We start from the raw sequence: 26469 nt of genomic DNA, 5'->3' as shown, positions 1-26469 counted from the left end.
CAGAGGTACTTTAGGACAGGTGCCAATAGGTGCTACAGCATCCAAAACTCACTCACAGTGGGCTGCAGAAGGCATGATTGCATGTAGGACATGACACAATACACAAAACCTCTGCTCAAGGGCTGCGGTCTTACTCCAAGTCTCGCACAGGTCTAAAAGTGCTCGTGGAGAATGTGAACTAGTCTGCTCCAGCAGAGTCTAGAGCAACTCATAAGTATTGTGCAAGGAAAGGGTTGTTCCACTTTGGACCCACTTCTGAGAATTTTGCAATAAAAATGAGATTGGCACGTGGCATTGTGAGAGTATCAAAACAAATTGCTGAGTAAAATGACAGAAGCAGTCAAGTTATTTTCTTCAGAAACAAAGGAATTAAAATGGGGCTTTACATTTCTAAATTTTGGGTTGAACTATGTGAGGGTTTAGGCAATAGCTGATGTCACTTGTGGTAAATATAATGCTTCCAGTTTTTCATAATCTTCCTTCAAATGAAAGCAAATGTCATCAGCAGATTGCACATATAACAAGTTCTAGAACAAAAGTGCTTGAGAGTAGGAAGCTCAAATGTAGTTAGTTAATAAATCTTTATTTGGTTGATTTCATTTAATAGCAAAATGCATAAACTATTTCATCCCTGAAGGGTGGTAGATATTTTTTTCTTTCAGGTAGATAAAGTATCCAGCTAATGTATGTGTCATCATTAAATTCTTTCTCTTGCAATCAAGGTAACAGCTGTCCTTCATGGATAACATGCATTTTCTAGTATTTGGTCAATAGAAAAAGCACTGAAAAATTATCACAGTTCTGTGTGAAATGACAAAATATTGGCAGTCAGTTTCAATTGCAACTTACATGAGAAAAAAATCTATCACAAGTGCAATGCTCAAAACTGAAGAATTTTCCAAACAATTGCGACAGCCTCTATTATTATGAAATGTAAATGTTTGCTTCTGTAGACCTAGTCTGATCCTTTTGTACTATCACATAAAAGCACTCAGACTAAAATGGCTGCTGAAGATATTAATAGTTATGTCATAGAATCAAATATTGAGAAAGATAAAAAAAGTTACCAAACTTGCTACTAGCATGTCGCTATCAACATATATCCTTAATAAGCAATGATGACATGGAGAACCTGCTGTTTCATGTCAGGAACAAGCTTGCCACAGAAAGATAATTTTTTATGTATTTTGCAACACAATCAATTATTATACATAATTAGATTTTAAAAGTTATAGCAAATGTTATATCTATGTTTAACATTTAATTATTTCTAAGTATCTAATACCTTCAATAGAGGATGGAAAGAAGGACAGTTAGAGATTAAGGTGTTCAGGTATAAAGCTTATGGAAAAACTTTATACTTAAGCAAGATAAATACTTTAAAAAAAAAAAATTAGGGCTGGAAGACTTAGTGTATTCCAATTTCTGCCTGATAGCATCTACACGAATCTGAGCATCAATAAAAATTGGTTTTGTCTGGAGATTTATTTTCTGTGCCTTTGGGGCAAGCTGGGACATTAAAACAGGGATGTTTAATCTGATTCACCATTCAGAATTGTTGTGCAGATCTTCTCTGTTTATGAAATACTTTCAGATTCACAGCCAAATAGTTCTTTATCAGTTTGTAATTATTACTGTCATTATCAATATGAAATGCTGTGTTAGGAAAAAAGTGCTTCGGGGATTTAGTATAACTTGAAAAAAACAAAGCTCACTCTGAAGTTAAGCTGAGAAGATGCTGTCTGCTTTGGCTTTATGCTGTTTTTCTCTAGGTGTATTGGATGAAGACAGTTGGTTACAGTAGGTTGATAGCCCCCCTGGGGTGGCTGTCAGGAGATCTGAAGGACAAAGGTGACACCACTTGAGGATTTAGGAGAGAAGGGTGGGAAAAACTATTTCTAATAAACAGGATAGATAAATAGTTTGAAGGAGAGGGGATGCATCGAGTGATCTGGGATCAAATTCTAAAACCAGGTGATGGTACAGCAAGGTGTTGTGGACTATAATTCATAGCACAGCAAAGACAGAAGTCAGAAAACATCCAAGAGAGGACAATAGGATTTGTGAGTGGGCCCTGCGGCTATAAATCATACAGTAAGCAGAATGTAAGCAAGTTGTCTGAAGGTTAGCGTAAAGTGTGGCATGACAGGTTTGACATTATTGAACATTAGATGCACTGCAGGAAGTATAAGCTGCAATAGGAAAGACTTATTGCCATCATAGACCTGATAAAGGACTGGAGAATAAATGCAGAAAAATATTCCAGGGTTTTCAAACCATATTGCTCATGAAGTATGTCTTAGAAGACTTTTTGGTGGTTATAAAGAAAGTAGATGGTTTAATTGTTATCTTTTCTTTGAGACAGGATGTGTACAGTTAGTTAAGCACATGAGAACAGACTGGAAAATTGAGGGTCATTATGTTCCAAACTGGAAAAAGCACATGGGATGCAGAAAAAGAAGGCACAGCACCACCTGTCTCAGAGCACTGTGAGCACTGTTGGGGATATCACAAGAGTACAACATCAAATAGCAAGGAGCTCTGCTGGGAAACTGCATCCCACAGAAAACACATTAATGCATCTCTCTAAAACACTGAGGATTACAGACTAAACTTTCTGATAGATTTTTCTGCTAATCTTGCTTTGGTTATTCTGGCTTTTCCTGAGAGAGAGCCTAAAGGATGGAGGGAATAATAATGATAATAATATTCTACTTATGTTTAAAAGTAAAGTTCTGATGCTTGATAATGTTCTAGTAAATTTTACTCAGTGATTATGTTGGAAAGAAAAACTTATCAGCATCAGCTATTACCATCAAGCTGTAATGAGAGGCAGTATGATTTTCTTATAATGTTAAAAGCAATGATTGCAATATCTCAAATATAAGAGTAATGTTGATGACTTTATTATGTTTGTGCTTATACTTAAAAAAAAAAAAGTTTTTACTGAGTCCTTTAATTTTGTGGGCTAAAGTATGGATCTGATGTTCTCTCAGTCCAGTTAGATCCCTGAGGCAGTATAAAGCATTCATTGCCTGTGCAGCTCTATTGATGCACAAGGATTAAATATATCACCCCACAGGTTTGAGGGAATTCTGCAGGAGTATAACATCCCTCTCCTACTGTGTCCTATTCCCACATGTGATATGATGGGGTAAATTACTGTGCAAATGAGATTTGAGGGCATGACGGTGTCTAGATGTTCTTCAAAGTCTCAGATGTTGGCTCAAACCAGGGGAAAGCCTCAAATAAGTAATATAATGTTGGTACTGGGAGTTAGCTCAGAGAGGATTCACATTTAGATGATATTTTGTATATTTGTCATCCTCACTCATTTATAATTTACCTTACTTGAAATCACAGAGAATTTTGCCTGTATCTGACAGACAACAATACATTCACTAGATTAAATATTTATAAAGTTAAATAGCCACTTTTAGGTGGTAAGCTGGTGAGTGCTCACATTTATATGGTGATGCTAGATAAGTTTTTATTGATCATTATTTGCCTACTTATATCAATAATGAAAATAACAACTTGTAGTCAATTCTTCTGACTGATCATATAACTATTGTTTGTTTTGTGTTGTCACAACAGGCTTTTTCTACAGATCAAAATATAACTGTCAACTGACAAAGGGGATTACCCTGAAGCATTATTCTTTTATAAAAATTTCCAAATTTCAAGCTAGTGAAAAAAAAAATTTGTTGAAATACCTTTCTGATTATTGGGATGGAGGGGGTCTTCCAAATAAACTTTTGTTTTCAATAAGATGATTTTTCCATCAGTAGCAAAAATATGAGACCTCAAAGAGATACAGGCAGTATATGTCTTATTGCAGTGTAGTTTTACTTGACTAGGAAACTTGCAAGTTTTCATAACTCTTTTAATTCATTTGAAACCAATTTTTCAAAGTAGAGCTGATAAGCTGGAAGAAGCTTAAACTGCTAGTGCACTTTCACAGTCATTTCCTTCTAAAGCAATTATTTCCTGATTCACTTCTAGCAAATTAATGTTAGAAGAAAGAAAAATTGGATTAAACATAAAGATTAAGTTCTAATAATTTTTACTTTTCAAGTTATTGTTGGATTACAATGTCCTTTACTATCATCTCTAAATTATTTAAAGTAAGCTAAGCAATCTTAATTCTTCTCCTTGCTAAATTATTTAGGGCATAAACATTTCCTGTTGGATGCTTTTGTGGTCAAATAATGTATCTCAAGCTAAGAGAACAAAATTCATTTAAATGCAATAATATGGTGGCAGTAGCTAGGAACAGTGAAGTGTCTACCATTAAGTATTCACTCATGAAAACTGTGAAACTCATGTCAGTAAAATGCATTCCTTATTTTCATTAATAAAACTCCAAAATTCTCAAGAATTTCTTGTTACTTTTTTCGCAGAACACTAAAGTCAAAAGTAACAAGTTTTCTTACGAAGCTGAATTATCTTGTCTTATTTCAAGGTATATCAGATCCTTTTCTTTCATTATTATGAGTTCACAGGTATAGGAGAAATAAGTCACCAAGTGAGTAAACATATTGGAGGGCTTCAAGGCACACCACATTCTTACTTTTAAAGAGAAATTCATACTATACACAGTATATCATTAATTACATAATTCTATATTTCACAGCACTTCACTTGTAAAGGGAAAAATAGGCTAGACCCAGCTGACCGGGAATTTAAATCAGTAGAATGGTTCTCATTGATTTGACAGGACCATGTCTGAGGTCAGAAAACTTCAGAATTAAGTATGGAGGTCAGTAAGATCTGTGTCTGATGTAGTTTTGAGCTTTAAATAAAAGGCCAAGATTGCAGCACTGCCTGCAGAAACTCTCACCATTCCAGATTTGTATAAAATTTATTACAGTAGGCTGTTGACATGTAAAACAATCTGTATGTTCTAGGTGTCTTTAGAAAGAATATGGGAACAAAGAACTTGAATGGAAATCAACTCCCTGATGCACTATTTTTTATTGAAAATGCCCAGACTTTTTCCCCCAGAAAATCAATGCCCATTAGTGTGATAAAAGAGCAAACTACTCCCCAAGAGAAAAAAAATATATTTATTAAATAGTGAAATACTAAATAAATTTTATAATCCCTAATCCTTCAGTGCAAATTAGAAACACATTACTCTGAAATAACCCATTACAAAGAAAAAAAGTGAGGAGGGTGATCACCTTGTTTTATGGGGTCCTCACTATTTACATTAAGAAATTTTCTTGCCCTCTGTTCCTTTGACAGCAAAATTCTCTAAGGAGTTAAAGAACAGTCTTATGCTCAGATATGCACTCCACTGGAAAGAGTGCTGCAAGCTACTGGACTGAGAACTCCAAGCCATTCTGACTCTTAAGCTCAAAAAGACTTCTGCAAAGCAAACAGCCTAAGGATTACCTTGCTCTCTGGTCCCAGCTCTCATTTATGCCAATATGCTGAGGTGCTTCAGCCACGTCATGAGGGCCAGAAACAAGAGAAGCAGAGCTTGATGCATTTGGAAATAGAAAAATTCCTGTACAAAGATGCAGCTGGATGAGCCCTATTTGTTATAGCAGAGGAGAAGGTTGATAACTCCTTGGAAGTAAAGACGTGCTTCTGGTGTAAATCAAAACAGAGTTGCATACCTCATTTTATTTCAGACTGACTTAAAAGCTATATTGCTACCTGCCAGATACATTTCTTATACTAGAAACCATCATATGTCAACTGGCTCCTGGGCTTGCCTTTGTAATGCTGTCATTCTGCCATACTTAGTGTTTCTAGGACGGCTGGGGAGAGCTAGAAGATAGACCCAAAACCCTAGCAGAGATTGTAAACAATGCAGTAAAAATATCTCCTTAAAAAAATAAAAAAACTATTTTTTTCACGCAGGATGTTACAAGAAAAATACAGCTGGAGAGAAAAAGCTAGTGATTCAGTTGATGAGAGAGGAGAAAAAAGGTCTTTTTCTAGTACACCAACAAATATTCAGTGCCTGAAGAATGCTGTTTGTCAGCATTAGGTGCTCTGTATCTCCCATAAAGAGCCTTGGAGGGGAAAAAAAAAAGATTCTGCAAAACTTGACCTTTTGCTTTCATCATTTTTCCTCCTATAAGGAAAACTAAGGAGGTTTTGCCTTATCTTTTCTCATTGGCATTAAGTGCCTGTGAAGGGTTAGAGCCTTGGCTAGGAAAGTCTCTTTAGATTTCTTTCACAGCCCCTGGAGATAAATGAGGAAAGAAACAGGATTAAGTGCACTTGTTTCACTCTGAAGAGAAGTCATTTTCTGATTGCCTGAATGGCAAGAAAACCAACTTCTGCAGGTCAGTGGAGAAATTTTGTTTTCAATGAAACTGAAAATGTTTAACATTGTCAAGCCACAGTAATTTGGTCATTTGGTACTTCAGTGGGTGAATGGTGATACAAACCACCTCATCAAGCAATATGTCTTGTTAGGGGTGAAGACTCTGGAACTACGGTGTCACAAATTCTCTGGCATTTTCTTCACTAGTAATTTCCCTCAATGATGAATTTAAGTATGCCATCCTGAGTTCAGTATTCACTACTGTGAATGTTCTCCCTCTCTAGATCCATAGCAAGTTAAAAACTAAAAAAGTTTGTTTTCATGCATCAGAAATGATGAATTTCTTATCATCACTATTCTGCTTGATGCTGCCTTTCATTCTCTATCATACCAGTCTGGACTGCAATACTAGCCATAAATAGAAGGCACATGATTATTAAATAAAAGAAGGGTAATTTATTTTCTTTCTTTTCTTCTTACCCATGCAGTAAAAAAGCACATCTGCAATTCAGAGTTTTATAGCTGGGGTGCTGCTAAGCATTATGGATGGCTTTTGTATAAAATTTAATCTCTTTCATGTTATGCCGAAAATCCAGATGCTTCCTCTGAGCCTTAAGGTAGAATCCGTAGGAGCAGTGGGATTGTACAAACACTTTCAAGCCTGCACATTCAATATGTAATAGAATATGCATAAGTCCCTTAGATTCAAATGTTGAAAGAGATAAGTAAGCTCAACTTGTCCAACTCTCCAGCACCAGCTACCACCTCTAGACATAGCAAGCAGAAGGGGGGTGGAGGAAACATGGTCATCTTGATAAGGGTGAGGAAAATAAGGCATCATCAAAACAAAGGATTTCAGAGAGGGTTTTTTTGCAAGCCATGTTTTGTGCAGCTGCAGCTATCCTGGCTTATAACACAGCTGTGCTGTGCCCAAAACACTGAAAGATTAACTGAGTTTTTTGTCACAGAGAAATTAAGGAAGGTTATATGGGAAGGAGGGAAGGGAAATGGAGTACCCAACCAAAGTAAGCAACATCTAGTAAAGCAAACTGCACTTACCTAAACCCCAGTCAGAATAATTTCACAAAGAATGAGACAAGAAGCATAAATGACATGGGTCAACAATTGCTAATGCAGTTTGGGCGTTAGCCCAGGGGAGACTTTTCTAGCCAACACCATTTTCAGCAAGGTGCTTTCTATTACCTTTGTGCCACCTGTGTGAGTACAGACTGACAGCACGAACATGAGGCAGATGGCAATGTCAAAATGAGCAGTGGGTGATGGCTCACTAAAGTTACCCTGTTAAAAATTATTCTGTGGAAGTGGATGAATGGCAATGCACTTCCAAACTGGAATGTATTCCGTGTGGAGAGCCCACAGTCCATTGAGACTAATTGCTGCTAATTCTCTTGTGCTTGTGTTGGGGAAACCCAACCCAAAACTGGCAAAGGTATATACAGTACTGGAGTTGTCTGGGCATAAACCTGGGCTTCTCTGGGGAACAGATGCCCTGAAACAATCATGCCAGACTAGTCGTCAAACTTCAATAATTACTAAGCTGAAAAACCTGAAATCTCATCCTCAATTAATTTATATGCAATTCATAAAGCTGGCAGGTGTTCTCACTGAATCATTCTGAGATCTACTGTGATACATGGAATCATAAAGCTCTGGTATACTACCATGGTTATTAACATCTCCTATGTTAAATGTTTGAACTGTAACTTTGTCTAACATTCATTTTGTAACAAAGAGAAAGCAGTACTAAAAGAAAAAGCTGATTCATGGGACTTTCAAGAAATGTTTCCGTTCTTCTGTTGCCGCATAGAATTCAGGACAGAATTCAGCCCTAGTGACTTTTCAGGGATGCTATGTGGAACAGTCTTGGGCTAGTCCACATCATGAAATCATTATTCCTAGTGATTTTGAAACCAGCACTACTCAATAATCTGAAGTTTAAACTTAATTTTGCTGCAATTTTGAGTGCATTACTCAAAAACACATGTGATTGCTGATGATCACATATAGAAAAAGGAAGAATTCACATAATGTGATTAGTTTTACAGTCCACAAAGCTGTCTATAAGGAAACTAGAAAGATGTATTTTAGAGTCCATTATATGGTCGACAACCAAAGATTAAAAAGCTCAAATGCTGAAACCAGAAGTATACAACAAATGGACTTTTATTGACTGTTTTGGATAAATGGATTAACTTTAAAAAAAAAAAAAAATCATATTACAAACTGGTGCAGTACCATAAAATTAATTTGAACACATGGAGATGCCATTTTTAGCCTGCACAGCTCCTGCAGCGCTGGAGCCCATTCTCATTGCAAGCAGTACACTTGAGGGCTTTGAACGAGTCCGTAAAGCAGTTCCGGAACACGGACATCTTGCTCCCATGGCACGCTGAGCACGGCAGGAAACCAAAGCCTCCACAAGAGAGGCACTCTTGAGGAAGCTGGACTCTCTGCTCAAAGAATGAAAGAAAGACAAAAATGTTACCTCATCAACCACCACAAGGTCTAGGACAATGAGGACTCCAGGACAGCTAAAAATATCCCAGTTCCCATTTTGGGCAAGACCCACCACCCCATCCCATGGCAAACCACCGTGGAAGAGCAGTAAGTCTGTCTTTTCCTTTGGTCACATCCACATGCAATGTCAGAGAGGCTCACTGCAGGTCCATTGGTCACTTTTTACCTCAGGATCCTGCCTCATTTATATTTGCCAAAATAGCAAGCTAAAGGATAGCTTGCATGCATTACTTGGATGTTGTTTAGTTAGATTAAATCTAGGAGGTACTGTGATGATTGAATCCAAACTCCAGGCAGTTTATGCTGATGTTACGTTTTCTATGCTGTATATTAATATATTATGACTTTCAGCATTTGCATGTTCATACTGAGCATATTATACCTATTACAGTTAAAGCCGATGATATCCAAAAACAATTCATAGCTTCTGACAAGCAGTACTCAAGGAAGCGGTGCATTCAAATTTATGGGTGTAGAGTGCTGAAGCTTTAAGCATAAAGAAGAAGGATCATCAATGTTCAGCAGTTATACGCAGAGAAAATTGCTTCAAGGAAGGCTTGAGGCCTCTCAATTGTCCCAATGCCCAAGCAAAACAATAAATTTACTCCATTTTTTATTGGATTAAGACAGTGGAGCATAGAAGAAGAGTTTCCAAAGACATTCTTAAGTTTCACTTGCTGAAAATGTGTCTAGTTTATTTAATGATTGCCTTAAAGTTCAAATCAGAGAAAGGAAAGGTAAGCCATTTTAGGTACTTACCACTATGTGTTTTAGCATTGCCCTGCTGAGTAAGAACTTTGTAGGTTTATCCACAAAGAGAGAACAAAAGTCCATACAATTCCTGCTAGTGTTATTCTGATGAATTTTGTACTACTAAAAATTAGTGACAAATTATTACCAGAGTATAATAAAAAACCCAGAGAATGTAGAACCTGGAGCACCATCAAGAAAAATGAAAATATTTCTGCAAACCCACTAATAATAACATTTATCTATTGAAAACTCAGATGAATATGTAAACAAGACATTCTTTTCTCTTTGTCCTGTAGCTCATAAACTTACTGTTCTTCTTCACAAGTCAAACAGCTCCTATTACTATCAGCTTATCCAGGGACAACAATTGGAAATATTTAATGTAAAATCAACATTTATTTTTATTTCAGGTGTGCTCCCATCTTTCGTAATTTTTGATCATTGTTTACTTCATTGAACACTATTGCAAATAATCTTAAAATTTTAAGAGAATAATATTTTTAATCTTTACATTAATTTTTGTTTGTTACACTTGGAAATATAGAGATACCTTCAGATGTAGTTAAAGTAACTAATTAAGGCAAGAAAATAAAGCAAAATTGCTTTAGCTCAGTTTCTTAAACAATGGCCATTGCCTCCTTGAACAGAAGACAGTTTGTGGAACCACTTTCTGCATCTCCAGTAATGAAGAAACCTGGCTACCTCTTGCAGTTGTAGCAAATTCATTTTTGAGAAAAAAAAATAAAAGAGAGAAAGAGAAAAACAAATGAACCAAACACACAAAGAAAACCACCAAAAGGCAGTGAAGTAGTGATTGTATTCAGTGAGCCATTACCAATATCCTGTAGTCTGACACTATCTGTCTTATATAAGTACTTTTTATCCCAAGATTAGGACACACTCAACATTATAGGGCCCCCACCCGAAAACAGGGTGTAAAAATAGCAAATCAAAAAAAAAACATTTGGGATCATCAGTTTATAGCAGAAAAAAGGGAAATTGTAAAGAAAATCTACTTGATTACAAGTAGCAAATGTATATTCATCTATTTATTTTCAGAAATAGAATTACCTCAATTTTGGTTAAGAGATCCTGCAGTTCCCCAGATTCATTCATTAGTAAAATTTTCTCAGCACCCTATTAGGAAAAAGATGAAAAATGTCAGCCATTTTTTCATGAAAAAAACCAGAGATAATTAGAAGATTTGGTCTTGAAATTTTAAACAGGCTGAGGACAAATTTGACTCACATTAACTATATTGCAATTAGGTCACCCTTAGTAAAGCTAGAAGGAGAGGAGAATCTAATCACAGGTCTGGTAGTAATGTCTGAAGTTCATTAACAGGTGACATATCACATTGCCTTTTCTGTAAAATGTGACACAGCTTAGAAATTCTGATTGTGTTCCCTTTATTTTACAGAGTATGTTTCCAGACAGAATATTTCTAGTTATCATGTCAAAAAATTGCAATTATATAAATATACAATCCATCAGAGAATGCAGTAAAATGAGAAGAGGAGATTGTATTTCAAATATTCTGGCAGCTGAGCATTGAATTAAGGCATAATGTGCCTAATGTATAACACAAGGAGAAAAAGAGTAATGAAAATACTCTAAACAATAAGTAATAATAACTTAGTCTGACTACTCTTTGGGTTTCTGTGTCCTGAACCAAGGCTCCCCTGAAGTGTTGGGGATATTTTTCCTCCTGGAAGTGCATGGCAAGAGACCTGCAGACAAAATTAAGTGACAGGGAGAACACAGAACTTTTTGTTCCCCTCTCTTCTAATTGCACAGCCACATTTGAATACTTCACTTATGTCACCAAATTTGTTGAAAACTAAACATGGTGAAACACTTGCAGAGACTTTCAATCAGAAACCAACAAAAGGTGAGGAAACCGAGGTACAGATACACAGGGCTTACTTGCTGCCAGGGAAAATTGGCCTCATCACCACCACATGGTGAGTTCATGCCATTGTGCTGCCCCAGTTTGCTGGTCCCTGCATCTCCAGATTGCTAAATTTTGACTTTGAGTTTGCTCCCAGCATTAACTAGAAGCTTGGTGGTACACTGGCACAGGGCTGAGGCGCAGTGGGACGCTGGCACACGTCTCAGATGTGCCATTGTTTGAGCTGCCCCAGCTGCTGACCAGCAGCTCCCCCGGATTCTGGGAGGTACAGGAAAAGCTGCTGCTGAGCACAGGGAACACGTGTGCCTCTAATACACCTCAAAGTGTCCAACCACTCACAGAACCTTGCTGGGGACTACTGAGACTACAAGTGTGTAGCCCAAAATCTAAGCTGAGGCAACCAAACCTTTCAAAGGTCCATTTATGACACCCCACTAAGGTTATTTTCTCTGTAGAAAGTCTTTTTGCCTAGTACATCAATGGCTGCTTTCTGACCAGAAAGTGATGCTGTTCTTTTTCTTCCTAGGCTGTGCTCAGTCCACAGTCAGAAAGGTACGTGAAACCTTAAATAGTCTGTCCCTACAGAGACTAACAAAAGGAGCATGAGGGACAGTGGGCATAATCTTTAGAGAATCAGCAGGGAAAATTGAGTTTTCAGTTCTGTTACCCAGTTAAAGTTCAAGGCAGAAGCCTGTAATTCCTTTATCTACTAACTCTGCTGAATCTCTACTGTGCTGGAGGAGTACAGAGGTTGCAGTCAGGTATTTGCCCTTCTTTTGGCAAGAAAATGCAACAGACTTGGCTAAATCATTCAACAACTTTTCCAGACCATTTTAGTTAATAAAATTATCTTCCCAATTATCCCTTGAGAACATGCAGTAATTGACCTAATCTTGATTGAATTATCATTATTATAATAATATTGATTAATCTTGAATGATTAAATTCTCATATATAATTCCCATTAACTGCAGAACTAGGACAAGGTCCACTAAGTTTTCTACTGCCCCACCTTTGTCCTGTCAATAAACCTGTCTGTTGCTACCTATCTCGAATATAAACCATTACCATTTCTAGGATGTCATTTCATCAAGGAATAAACACAGATATATGGTTCTGCATTTGGCTTGACTAGAATACCTGTGGCTTTTGGGAAGCAGCCACTCTTCCACATCATTCCTTATATACTGAGAAGAATTATCAAGTCCCTGCCACATCCCTCTTGTGGACACATTTGCAGCACAGATAAATTCCGTGCTCTATTTCCTATTTCGCTAAGCACATCAGCAAGGTCCCACCACACCACTCACAGCCAGGGGCCCCATGGCAGCAGGTACACAGAGGGTACCAACAACTGCCTGGAAATCGGCCCACAAACAGAGAAAATTGGTTCTGCAGTGTAGCACCAGCACCAGAAACTCTGGATTTGGTGGGTAAAGAATGGGAAAGGTTGATGTGTCAAAGGTTTGATGTGTAAAAATTGATCCCTGCATTTCCTGACACCTTAAACTGCAAAATGGAGGAAACAGGTGGGAAAAGGCCAGGTGACTGAATGCAATAATAGTTTTACTATTATTGTATTCTAAAAATATAATAGTTTTACTGTCACAGAGCCACTCATATCCTCCCACCAAGTGAATACCAGAAGAATGCATTTAACGAAACACAGAGGCTGTAGAGACCTACTAAATATATATGGCCACTGGAAATCAGATAAAAGGAAACTGTCAATTCCTTTTTCACAAAAAAAAATATTTTACACATGTATTTTCTAAAAGTCACTTACAAAAACAGTCTCATCACTCTGGAGAAGACAATAACCAATGTGTAATATAATTTTACTATTAATCTCATGCTGGTTTGGATTCGTTATAGCTGGGAAAACTAAACAGGTGGTATTTTCTTCAGAAAAAATGTCTTAAATTCATATATTTGAAAAAAGTCAAGGAGGTTTGTATGGCAAGTGAACTCTGAAATTCAATCATATATTTCAAGTAGAAAAAGAAAATACATGTGTTTTTAGAATATTATGCTGTGAGTAAACCTATTTACAAAGAATGAATCAATTTTTCTGTTTTATTTGCATCTCTTTTCCAGGAGAGTGGATCTTTGCATAACATAAACCGTTAACAATTCTGAATGCCTTTATAACAGTAAATGAATGCTCCATCATTTTTTTATGTGTGGCTTTCAATTTCTGGAAGTAATTTTTTATTCTGCATTGGTATCCCAGCAGATGGCATAATTCCATTTCAGATGGAGACAACCTCAGGTGAAAAGAAGGGATTAGATCACCCAGTAAAGAACATGCAGCAGAAAGAAACAGCAATTTCCTGACAGACTGATATTTAGAAAGTATGTGTCAAGAAATACAATGATTCAATCCTGAAAAAAATGAGATTAAAAGCCCTGCTGTACTGAAGCATGCAGTACTTTCCTTGACAGGGGCTAAATATGATTTTTTTATTTCTACTGCCCAAGTCATGGATTTGTTTCATTGTCCCTGTGCAGACAATGATAAATTTCACAGCACTGTGAATATTTATCCCCACAGCCTGCCGTGCTCAAGCAACTTTGTCCATGCTTCTGAATAACTTGGGCACAATATACTCTATCAGATGTACATACACTGGGTTTTGGTGCTCTTGTTACTTTTATCTCATTAAGAATAATCTTCCACCTTTCAAAACTGTTCATATTTTATTTCACGGCTGGGTTTTTTTCTCCTTATTACTCACTGAAAGCTGCATAGCTCAATATAGATTCTCCCTTGTACTGCTACATGACATCTCCTTCAGGGAGGGATTTTTCAGGAAATAAATATTAAAAAAAAAAAAAGAAAAAAGAGGAAAGTATTGCATGATTTATTTACTGACACACCAGGCTTCGGGATTTCTTTGTTTCATTTGAATTTCAGAAGTTAATTATTATAAAACATATTATAGATATAGCCACAGTTACCAACAAGACCAAATTATTTCATTTTTTTTTACCTATAGGAGGTAGATTTGTCTCTTCCATAGAAAGCTATCTTCCTAATTCACTTGCCTTCTTTTCTACACCTCTCCAAAGAGTCTCATACAGTACTTAAAGAGTTTTAATGAGATTTTACTGTTTTTCACACTGACAGTCCTCTTTTAGAAGGCAAGTTTTTCGCAATCTTTTAAAAAAAAAACAAAAAAAAACACAAAACTTAATGGGTCATCTATCATACCAAAATGACTGTATCCAGGCATTTCCTATAGTTAAGCAAATAATTTATTTAATCAATTTCAGTATCTTATCTGAATTCTTTTGACAAATTCGTCATACACGGACTGAGATTTTCCTGGAGTCAATCATAACTCACTAGTTGCACTTTTAACATAATGATTAGATGAGCAAATCTTCCTCTGAATCCTGTTGAATTTTAAACTTCTCCTGAATGTAACACTTTTGCTCCTGGCTGCTGGAGAACTCTCCAAATCAGAGATTTGATAAAAGCATATTCTACAATGAAGTAGTATTCTGCTAATATTCTGCACACAAGTGGTTTTACAGCTGCTCTAGAGGTCTGGCAAGGTCTATGACAGCAAATGCATTTGTTATAATGCTCAGGTAAGCCTAACACATGCAGAACACATGGAAAGCTTGGAAGGGATGGGGGAAAAGAGGATAAAGTGTTCATACAGGCCCAATATTTATTATCCCTGTTTGTTGGTTACACTGCATTTTGTTACTTAAATGTTTTGTGGAAATGAAAGCTTTAAGTGATGGAAACACAGTAACCTCCCTGTGTTTAAATACAGTTTGCCTTCACAAATCACAGTCTCGCAGTCGGTACTAATTACTAGCCTTTCACCACTCAAGACAAATACCTTCTCCAGGTTTTCAAACTGTTTTCTTTGTGCCACTTTCCAGAATCTTTTTCTTTTGATTTTTTTTTTTCTGTCTATGAGAAATACATTTCAAAAGTATAGGTTCAATGAAAAAGTCATTTTGAATGTCAGTAGGCTTTTAGACCTAGAATACTAGTGTAGAAATGAGGATTTTAGTTTTCCATTTGGAGTTTATGTTTTACAGTAGGGCAGAGTTGGACTCTTCCTCTCCCTCTTCTACAGCTAGGTTCTTTAAAAAGTAAGTATTAACCAATTTTGTATCTAAAATATGCTCAGTTGATTACAGATCCTGATACAGACTACATCATATAAAACTAAATGTATATTTGAAGTCTGACAACCCAAAGTGTTGGTCTCTAATTCAACACAGATATTACTAAATGACAGGTTTATGCTCTTTGTGTTCATCTTTCTGGGTCAATCTCACAAGGAGAAAAAACAACTTCTCTAGATTTTCATGGTTTCAACCACAAAATAAGATATTTTTTAAGAAGCAGATAGCATCTCAGATGTATTATTGCCTCTTATTCCCCTCCTGGTAGTCTCGCCTTGGTTATCTTTTGCATCTTCAGATCAAACTTATCAGCAAGGATCTCTGCAGTGCTTACTACAGAAGGATTTCTGTCTTAGCTTGTTGCCATCACTGCAGCATTGTAGGCAATTTTCTAAAAATCCTGCTTCTCATTCCTCAAAATTTTCATCTGTTCTTCCCAACTGTAAGGTAAAACAGAGGTTCATGCTTTACTTACCCCGAGATAATGGCCATCAATAAACACAACAGGGAGTGAGGGAACTTCACAGACACTTCTGCATCTTTCATCTAGTTCTTTTCCATAATCACTGTTCAGAGCAATGTTTTTTTCTTCAAACTTAACTCTGTGATTTTGAAATATCTTTCTAACCAGTTCGCATCTTTCAAAAGTGGTTCTCACCACACGAAGACTGGTGGTATAAATTACTATGCGGCCAAACTCTGGGACTGATGAGACCTGGAAAAAAAATAGTTCCCATTACATTAAGCAAAGGGTTAATATCTTCCAAGTATTGAGTAATTTAATTTAAAATATTATTAAAAACAAATAAACAAAGAAAAAAACCCAGCACCTTAAAAACACAATCCAACATTCAACTTTTTTTTCAAATGTGAAGATGGAACAGGAAGAAGGAAGGTCTTGAAAACAGCAACTTGAGGCAGTTTAAATTGTTTAAGTAAGGTGCTACTCGACTTATTTGGAATGTCTTAGAGATGGTGAGTCAACATATATTTTCAAGAAGCAGATATATTTTAGATCCTGGTGGACTTCCAAATGTGAATAAATTGACACTGTTGTGCTGATGTCTGATTCTGTTAATTCAGTCACTTGTGTTTGCACAGTCTGATAGTACCCAGACTAGGACTAAATTTACTAGCTAAGATGTTGAAAATCTGCTTCAAGACAAGAGTCTAAGTTAAGCCTTAGCATGTCCATGATCTAACATTAACTTAGAATACTTTAGGTCTCCATGCTGAACTAGATTATGACTGCAGAAGGTACAGATGCATCCCTAATTTTTAATGTAGTTCCACAACAAACTCCTTTAATAGCCAAATAATAAAAAAGTATATTTTTCTGTGTATTCAATATCCAATCAAAAACCTACTGCAACTAGCTGGAAAAAGTTTCACACTACAATTCAGATTTTATTTTTTACCCCACTTTTTAATATGTAAAAGTTTATGCTGTTTCTTTCTAGGTTGACAACAATTAGATAGTGTAAATACTACAGGGATTAATTTGCACAAGAGAGTGTGGTAGATTTCAAGAAGCCTGAGAATCATTCTTCTAAGCAAAGATATTGTGTTCAAATATATAACTAAAATCACAGCTTTTTAAAATGGTGGTAATGAGTTTCCAAGATTTCCAAATTATCCATTGTATTCAGCAAATTATATGTAATTATTTAATCAGTCAGTCAAAGAATCAAAACAAAAGTTACAAAATAAAAAGCAAGGTTACCTCTACTACACTGTAGAACTGCATGGAAAATGAACCTTGATGGGTGAATAGATAATTTTTTACCCATCTCATGAAATAACTACAAAAACATGGTTGTTAAATTGGGCAGATGCAATTGCAGATTTTGTGATATGGACAGTCATGATTTATCTTACTACCTAGATATCAAAAAAAATCCTTGAGAAGGATATCCTTGAACATATATTCTTCTTGAAGAGGGGTTTACAAGGTTCTTCATATAGTAAAGAGTTCTCAGGAAAACTATTTGCATTTCACAGATCACTTACAGAACACTGGGAGTGTCATTGCCAACATATGTAGGCATGGCTTTCATCTCCCATCCAGGAAAGGAACCATGTTGTGATAGGTCAATATTTTTTCTCTTAGAGTGGATGTCAGAAATTCAATTTTAGGAACAAGTTTTATGAAAATGGGCTACTTTTCTGCAGCCTGTTTTCTAGGTTGAAAATCTGTTATACTGCTGCTGCAGCATTGACTCTCCTCCAGCATATTGTTCACACATTCCAAGTGAGAGAATTAGCTCATTCTCTGCATAAAAGGCAAGTACTCTACATAAATACTGCAAAATATTTTAGTAACTACACATGGCTTGCTTGAAGGAAGAGGAGTTTGGTGTTTTCATAAGTAACCAAAAGAAGTTCTTGAAATATTACTTGGATAGAAAATTTCACATATTCCTCACTTCTTCCTCTTTGGACAGACAATATATTTTGAAGTGCAAAACTGTTCAACAGGATGAGCAGCTCTTGTTCCTCCATAGCTCTCATCTCCAATGCTGCTTGTTCCCAGACACCAGAGGCTGGCAGCACAGGTACAGACAGTCATTATCTAGTGAAGCATCAGGACTGTGGTGTCCCTACAGCATACAAATAAGCAGCTGAAGAGATGGAAAAATGGAAAGTTGTAAAGTGATCCGGAAAGATATCAAGTGGAAGGGGTGTACAGAGTCACTTTTATGTTTATTCCTTTCTATTTTCCTAATGTTGCAGTGAAGAAAGTGTTTTCCCTGCAAAAAAGTATCAAGGACATTGATTAAAAAATTCTTCAGGGAAATTTTGATAAAAACCTTTTTTTCTGTGCTAAAAATGTACACAACTTGTCCTTGCAAGGACTTTTACCATAGAAAGAAATCCTGCTTGGCACCTGTCTGAAAACCACATTGGTAATGAACAACAGGTGGTTTATAATAAGAATCTATGTTAGTTCTTATTTCCCTAAGTAATACAGAGGTTGCAAAGTGTAATATTTAATTACCAGAATACACTCTTGAAGTAAACCAGTAAACACTGCATTTTTCCTTCCTAGGTTGGAACTGTAGCAAAAGCATAATAAATAACAAGCCATGTAAACAAATGAAAAGAAACACACTTTAGAAAATGAACTTTTACTATTTCACTTTGCAAACTTGAAATTAGAATCACCTCATGCAGCTCACAAATGCACATAAAACTCTAGGTGAAAGTAAACAGAAGTCTAGTCTCTGGTTAATGGGCATGACAAAACTTTAGCAAAGCTGTGGAAGTTGGACAGATGAATGTACCAAAAGATTTTGAGCAACTTACATTAACCAGTTATTTGCACTTCTTGTAGGTGGAATTCTCTTTGAAGCAAGAAGCTTATGATCCTTAAGCTTTTTAGATGTTTTTCATATATTTGTAGCTTTTTAGATAGCTAATGCATGGCTGTAGTTCCAATACTTTTCCTACCCTTTACCCTAGATATTAAAACAATAAGCTAAGCTTGTAATACATTCCTGAAATACTGTTTAGTCTCATTTTCAGGAAGAGGGTCTATAAGAAGAACATTTTGTTTTCCAACCAGAATCTGAGAAGTCTTAACTTGAAGTGGGGCAAAGAAGCCCTAGGACCAGCTCCAAGGGGTTGTGATCCAGGGCTGGGTTACTGGGGCAACTGAATCTTCTATTGGATCTACTCGCTAGATTTCCTAATTAATTAACTTTATAAAAATTGCAGAAATCCAGACAGGTGTGCCCATTACCACTGGGACACCTGGAAGCTTCCAAATATAGGTCTGCTTTTTACTTTACTATTCTAATACTGTAGCAAGGGGTTTTTCTTTTTTTATTTATAAGCAATATTTATGGGTACCATTTGGCCTAAGGAGGCAACTATTGTGTCATACTCAGGAAACCCTGTGCACATGGGCAAAGGCTGTGCTTCAGAGAAAGTGCCTGTATGGAAAGACTGCCAAGGAAGGGATTTAAGTTTTCAGGAGGAAATGTTTTAGTTGCTTTAGTAACAATCCTCTATATCATTTACAGCCCTTTGTTTAACAGCCCACTGTTACCATCTCCCCAAGAGTCTAAGGGAACATTCTGCTTTACTGCCTCAGCCTGAAGAGCTTCCATTTTTCTTGGGAGCATCAAGTAGCCAGCAACAACAGTAGCATAAGCTGCATCACTTCACAGCAGAGCTGCCACTTCCAGCCTGAGAAACAGCTGCCCTTTTATTTCTGTCTAGAGAGAAAAAGTAATTGCTTCACCAGTTCAATCCTGTTCGTGACTGAACACGAAAAAACCACAACGTTACTTACTTTGTGCCTGACTCAGCCTTTTCCCAGACTTCTTTTTAGTCAGGGCTTTGGAAAATCATAGAATCATAGAATCATTGAATGGTTTGGGCTGTAAGGGACCTTAAGGGTCCCCTACATCCAATATCCCTGCCAGGAGCAGGGACACATCCCACTAGACCAGTTTGTTCAAAGGGTCGTCCATCCTGGTCCTGATGTACAGCTCGGGGAATTCTGCCCCTCTGCCATCCCACTGGTGTGCATCTCACATGGTTGCAACTAAATGTACTCCTTTATTGGGTATATCTTGAGGGATGTCATCCATGAGGTTAAACTTGTGAGCTCATTATGCAGTGGCACAACAAAAGGAAGAAATTGCTGATGAAAAAGAAAAGGCTTAATAGAGCAAGCAGATGAGCAACAAAATGAAAGGATGCTGGGGACTGGAAAAGGGCTGAAAATACAGACCTAACCAAAACCAGATGATAAACCAAAACCTAAAGTGTCAGGATACTGAGAGACCAAGAGTAAGAGACACTAAATGTAGAAATAAAAACATGGGAAATATGACCAAAAAAAGGCATAGGCAGTAAAACAAAACAAAGTAAATGATAAAACAGAGAGAAGGTCATTGAAATAAGACATCCTGAACCTTTTTTAAAAGAAATCCTAGTAGTCAATGTAACTGTACAACAAATATATTACAGAAAATCTCCATGTTGTTTAAAAAATTTTGGAGTGTCCTTAAAAAAACCTTTAAAAAACCCAAACTCCTAAAACATGTCTTTGAGAATTTACCTTTTCTCTACAACAGTTGCCTCTCGACAATAATATCAGACTTCTCAGTAGCTCTGAAAAAACAGTACAACAGTCAGGTGTTTCCATGGTGCTTCTGAAAGCCAGATAAATGCCACGAATCCGTCATGAATATCACTGGGTTCAGACTGTCCTGACTTTGTCTTATCACTGACTTTTGGGTCCAGCTGCCACTGAAGCAGCTGCAGAAGTGTCCATGCTTTTCTATTGGTCTCATAGTTACCTTGGCCCTGACCAGTCCTGCCAGTGTGAGCAGATATTTCTCTTCTGTTTGTGAGGGGAATTTATAAAATTAACTGTTGAATAACAATACTAAATTGACTCTTCAACATATCTGCCATGAATCACTCTGTAAACACTACAGATTTTCTTCAATATATTTTATGACATTTTTGTCTGCCTTCCTGACTTTGAGTATGTTTTTTTATCTTTGGACCAAACCTCCTAACATGGGTATTTTTGCAGTGTGACTAATAGCTATTAGTGGTCCAAGGCAATGCTTTTCTGATTGTACTGTAAGGACCACTTCTATCCCTTGGGGCATAAAGTGATTTCTCCTAAAGCAATGGTGAAATTTGTTTTTTGGGAACCTTTGTATATGACCATGTCTGCAAACAACTAAACAGACAAGACTGTCAATAAGAATACTATACTCATGGTGTTAATTTAATTTTTATTTGATTGCAAATGAAAACCATGACAGCAATACTACCAAAGTAGTCATGGCATTTTTTTTAATCCTCTCTCTAGAAAGAAAGTATAAACATGTGTTTTAACCCACTGGTTGAAAAGAACAGCTGTTTCCATGTATATACATAGATGATTAATTTCAATGAAAGCATCACTCACAAATCTACATTTGATTCTTTTAAAGAACAAAATAATAAATGAAAAAAATAGTTAGTATAGTACTTTGATAAAAGCTGAAATGCTTAATCACATATGATATTTTTAAAGGTTTTTACCATGTCCGGGTATAACACTCAACATGTTGTTCATGCAGTAAGGAATTGCTTGTGTGACCTAAATCAAGGGCTGATATACCCTTCCCTGGCTCACAATATCATCTTTCAACATCTCAGAGTGTTCTGCTGAATTATGCACCCCTTGGCTCTGTAATTAGATACTATCAGACTGGCAGAAGTATCTGCTTCACTAAGTAGGCTGAGGCAGGAATCTAGAGCACATTAAAAACCTTGTGCCAGAGATGTTTCAGTGAGTAAATGCAACATTCATGATCTGACAAAAATGTTGAACAGAAGAAAATGAGTTATACATATATATGTATTTTGTATGTATGCTTGCACATCTAAAAACTTTAGATTAAGCTGCTTACTTCATAATTGGCATTGCATCATTTATAGCTTGAATTTGTATTAATAACTGAGCGGCAAGAAGACTTTTGATTTAACAATAGTAATCTGATGACAATCTGGTTTGAAATTTCTGGTTTTATTTTACACTCAGAAAATGAAGGGAAGAAAACAGCTATGAGTTTCTTGTTGAAGAAGTTCTGCAGAAAAAAAAAGCACCAAAATTTAAGCATTTAATTTCTGCTAGATTTAAAAGCTTTTACTAGCTTTTGCATTTTAAAAGACTTCTAAAATATATACTAAAAGTAGTGAATACTTTCTGAAAGATGAATTAAAAGCCAAAAGCTATGACCAAAATGTTTCAATTTTTTTCCTCATGATACTCCATGAGAATATTCATGTTTGCAAAACTGTATAGCATTTTATGAAAAACATAATTTTCATTAAGTCATTGTTTATATGAAACCATGCAACATTTGAATGAGATGGCTGAAGATTGAAGGTCTATGTTCAAGCAAAACCCACAATATTTGCCATCATAACCACACAGAGTGGTGCTGTGAACCAGCCAATTCTGTTTGCTGGTTGCTTGGTTCAAATTAAAATTTCAATGTCATTTTTCAGGAAGAATCAATTTGCTGGTTAGAAGACCTCTTCCAACACACAGACTTTATCTACCAAAGTAAAACGTTCTTCTTGGGCAGCTAAGATCTGTTTACACACACTGAAGCTGCTGCAAGCAGTCCCCAAGCATGGTGTGCATTCTTCATGTGAAATCACATTCCCTTCCTCTTCCACTTCACTGTTTGCAGTCCAGCCCTTAATGGGCTCTCACACAGCAAAGCACAGTGCACACATAAATTTGGATCTACACTCTCTCTTTAGTACTTTATTACATTAAAAATGCAGTCCTGTTTGATTGACTTCAAGGACCCAGTGCTATATATTTGGTAAAATTCTGAACTTTGTTAAATTCTGAAAACTGTGCATATTAGAAAAGCTCAACAGAACGAAGTCTGATTTCTGCAACACAGCACTGAAGCACTTAAGTCAAAGCATGTACTGCTCGTCTCTTAAAATAACACTATGCTTATTTTTATGCAGTTTTGGCAGTGTAAAGGGACTATAAAGTGTAGGACTTGTCATCTTTGGTACCCCTTAGGGCGGTGGAATGATATCACCAGCAGCCATCCTCATGACTGTCAGCATGAGCCCACCGATATCAATTTACAAGTGAGGCCATCAAGGGCTGCACTCCTAAACAAGGAAGCTAGAGAGTCTGGGACACTCCCAAACAGATACCAGCTTTGCATTCTCCAGAAAAGTGGTCAGATCACTGTTTTTCTCAGCTTTTAAAATAGCACGAATACTTGTGTGACTTGGGCTGCATGCTGTAACTCACCTCACCCACAAGCAGCAGGTCCAGGAATATATCAGTTTCCAAAATCTGTGTAGGAGCCCAGGCTCCTCTCCTGTCGTGACACAGTGCAAGAGACACCTCTTTTGTTTCTGTTTGCATTTCTTAGGGCTAGATAACTCTGAGGAGCTGGGCACAGTGACAAAGAGCTATGATCCAGCAACGACTTGAATTCTTTGATCTTCTAAATCCTGGGCTATTCTTATCTCTTATCTACAAACACAACATATACTGCTGATTGTAAAATAGCACAGTTTTACCTCCTGAAAGGTTGAAACCCTCAAAATTGTTCAACTGTAGTGTAAAATAGATACAGAATGCAATTTTACCTCAGATATTGGTATAATGTATTTAGATTTCTTTGTAATTCATGTGTACTTTTCAGACTGTACATCAATGCTGGTGATGTTGGAGGAAAATAACAAAAGTAATAATAATACTGCATGTGATATTTTACTGTTCCTTTTATCCTCAAATCACTAGGCAGAATACTAAAATGTGGAAAACCAAAAGGAAATCTTTCCATCCTCTGAGACCACATGTATGTGTGTTGTTACCCTTCCCATTCCTCAAATAATACAACACAACATCATGTCTCTTTTTCTCCCACTACAGGCTTTTCGATGTATCTCCTGCACAGACTGCTGTTCAAGAGATATCAAAGTGTTTCATTTCAAAGCAGAAAAAATACTTATAATGCCACAGCAAAGGAGTGCAGGGCCCGACCTGGCCTCTCCCTGCTCTTTGTAATGTTTCAGCTATCAGCAGGCTCAGAAGGTACAAAGACTTCAGCTGCACTCTCCTCCCAGTGTCCTTATTGCTGCTCATCCAGCACACACTCACACAGCCAGGCTACAGCCTGCTCACAGGTGACCTGAGCCCTGATAAGAGAACAGGTTATCTCCCAGGGCTCATGGTCCCTGCTAGATCCTGTAGCCTCTGTAGCCTCTAGAGTCAAACGGTGTGATACACATCTAGCTCTGACTCTGTGGTAAAAGCAGCTCCTGTTCAACAGGGCACAGCAATGCTGTGAAGTCAGCCAGGGCAAAATTTATTTCAAATAAATGAAAAATATGTTCAAATGAGTTGAAAGAAGATCACTATCTGTCCATGTCTAGTTGGATTTTATTTATCAAGTGCTGAAAGTTCTATCAGTATTTTCTTATTAATACATTTATGACATTCAGAATATGATAGGATAAAATGAAACATTTGAAAATCAGAAGCAAATATATGATTAACTCTAACCTAGTCTGCACTTCCCCTGGGAAGAATTACTGTAATATTATGCTTGTTTCTCTTTTGCTTGCTCAGTCCTTACTTCTCTCTCACCTCATATTTACCAGTTTGACATCTCCAAGAAATTCTTCTCAAATCAAAAAAAGAATCTCTGGGAAGACCCTTGGAAATGTTCCTCTGGTTGGTAAGGAAGGAGAAGCATTTCTTTATTCTGCAAGGACACTCTTTACAAAGATTGAAGGGAAAGAGGCAGGAGCTACTGAAAATAGTTTTGTTCTCAGCAGTTTAGGTGAGGCACGGGAAGCCAAAACAAGGAGGGTCCATCAGGACCTCCTTTCACATTGTGCAGTTCTCTGAAACATTCCTGTATTCAGAAGCCAGACAAGATGTACCTAGACTTTCCTGTGACATTTGTATGAAGACACTTCAGGCTCCTGTATGGGAGATAGGCTAGGAGAGGTAATATCTGAGCTATTAACAGTTGAATACCCCTTAAGCATTGCAGAGATCTGTGTGATTCAATTTGCTAATGTCCTCTTCCCCTCACATTAGCTTTATAAAGGCATCAAGTGAAACACAACACTATGGAGCACAAAACCAATATCAATACAATATTGGAGCCAGCCACATGGTCCCACAGGTAATCTTTTTGCCTGTAAAAAGTTGGACTGCCAACAACCTTTAAATTTCCACTACCAAAGAAAATTATAGAATCATAAAATGATTTGGGTTGGACGTAGACCTTGGAGACTACCTAGTTGCACTTCCCATGTTATGGGCAGGGACACCTTCCACTAAGCCAGATCACTCAAAGCCCCATCCAGCCTGGCCTGGAACTTTTCCAGGGATGGGGCATCCACAACTTTTCTGGGAAACCAATTCACCACCCCCAAAGTAAGAATTTCTTCTGAATATCTAATCCAGACCTACCCCATTTCTGTTGGAAGTTATTCCCCCTAGTCCTATCACTACATCTTTATGACTTCTTTCACTTCACAAAAGTCCAACACAAAATTCAGTATAGCACAATTTTCTTAACAGCATTAACCAGAGAAATTATTTCAGAAAATTTGCATCAACCGTCACAATCACCATGAAAAATAATGTGCAACGATTTTCTGAGGACAGACAGGCTCAGTTCTTTGCCATTTACAGCAGGAACCTCCCAGTGCAACATTAAGGCAGCAGTCAGAAAATATCTAAGCCAAGTTTCAGCAAGACATATAATAACATTCCCCTTCATTTCCAAAGCTTGCTGTGGGATCTCACACCAAAATAGATGATCGAAACCTCATATACAACATTTCAACCTCATTATGATCTCTCCAACAAAATATGTCTCTGTAGCCAAATATTTCCTGGATTAAGCAGCACTTTAAATCAGGAATTGTGTGTTGTCCCTTTGCTTTGGTTCCATTGAGTTTATCAATCTTTATAAGTAACAGAAATAATTACTCTAGGATTATTCTTTTATATCTATTTGTTTGGCTAAAAATATACATACATTTTGAGGCCTTTAACCAGTTCTAATTGGTAACCAAAATTCAGCCTTGTAAAAGTAAATGGGTCAGAGAAAATCACAAGCCATTCACTAAATAAAGTGAATGAAACAGCAGTTATGTCCTAGAATACACTAGGCAAAGGCAATGTATTTGTCATTAAGAAGGCTGACTGGAGGTATACTTCATAATACTCTTCTCTATCTCTTGGAGGACAACTCTTTGAGTACACATCAGTGACTATTCACCTGGATAAAGTTCCATGGGAGCT

General features: G+C 36.9%; 1 protein-coding gene across 1 annotated transcript in view; it reads right to left on the bottom strand.

Moving 5' to 3' along the window:
- Nucleotides 1-8554: 8554 nt before the first annotated feature.
- The window catches only part of GRXCR1 (glutaredoxin and cysteine rich domain containing 1), a 36507-nt gene continuing 18592 nt past the window's right edge, over nucleotides 8555-26469 (bottom strand). The window contains exons 2-4 of the mRNA XM_023925295.2: nucleotides 16117-16356; nucleotides 10649-10714; nucleotides 8555-8757 (exon numbers count right to left, since the gene is read on the bottom strand). Coding sequence (XP_023781063.1) covers nucleotides 8578-8757; nucleotides 10649-10714; nucleotides 16117-16356 — 486 coding nt within the window. The 3' untranslated portion in view covers nucleotides 8555-8577. The remainder of the gene's footprint in view (nucleotides 8758-10648; nucleotides 10715-16116; nucleotides 16357-26469) is intronic.

The sequence above is a fragment of the Cyanistes caeruleus genome, chromosome 5 (genome assembly GCF_971803275.1).
Source record: "Cyanistes caeruleus chromosome 5, bCyaCae1.hap1.1, whole genome shotgun sequence".
NCBI lineage: Eukaryota > Metazoa > Chordata > Aves > Passeriformes > Paridae > Cyanistes > Cyanistes caeruleus.
This window is presented reverse-complemented; position numbering and strand designations above follow the sequence as displayed.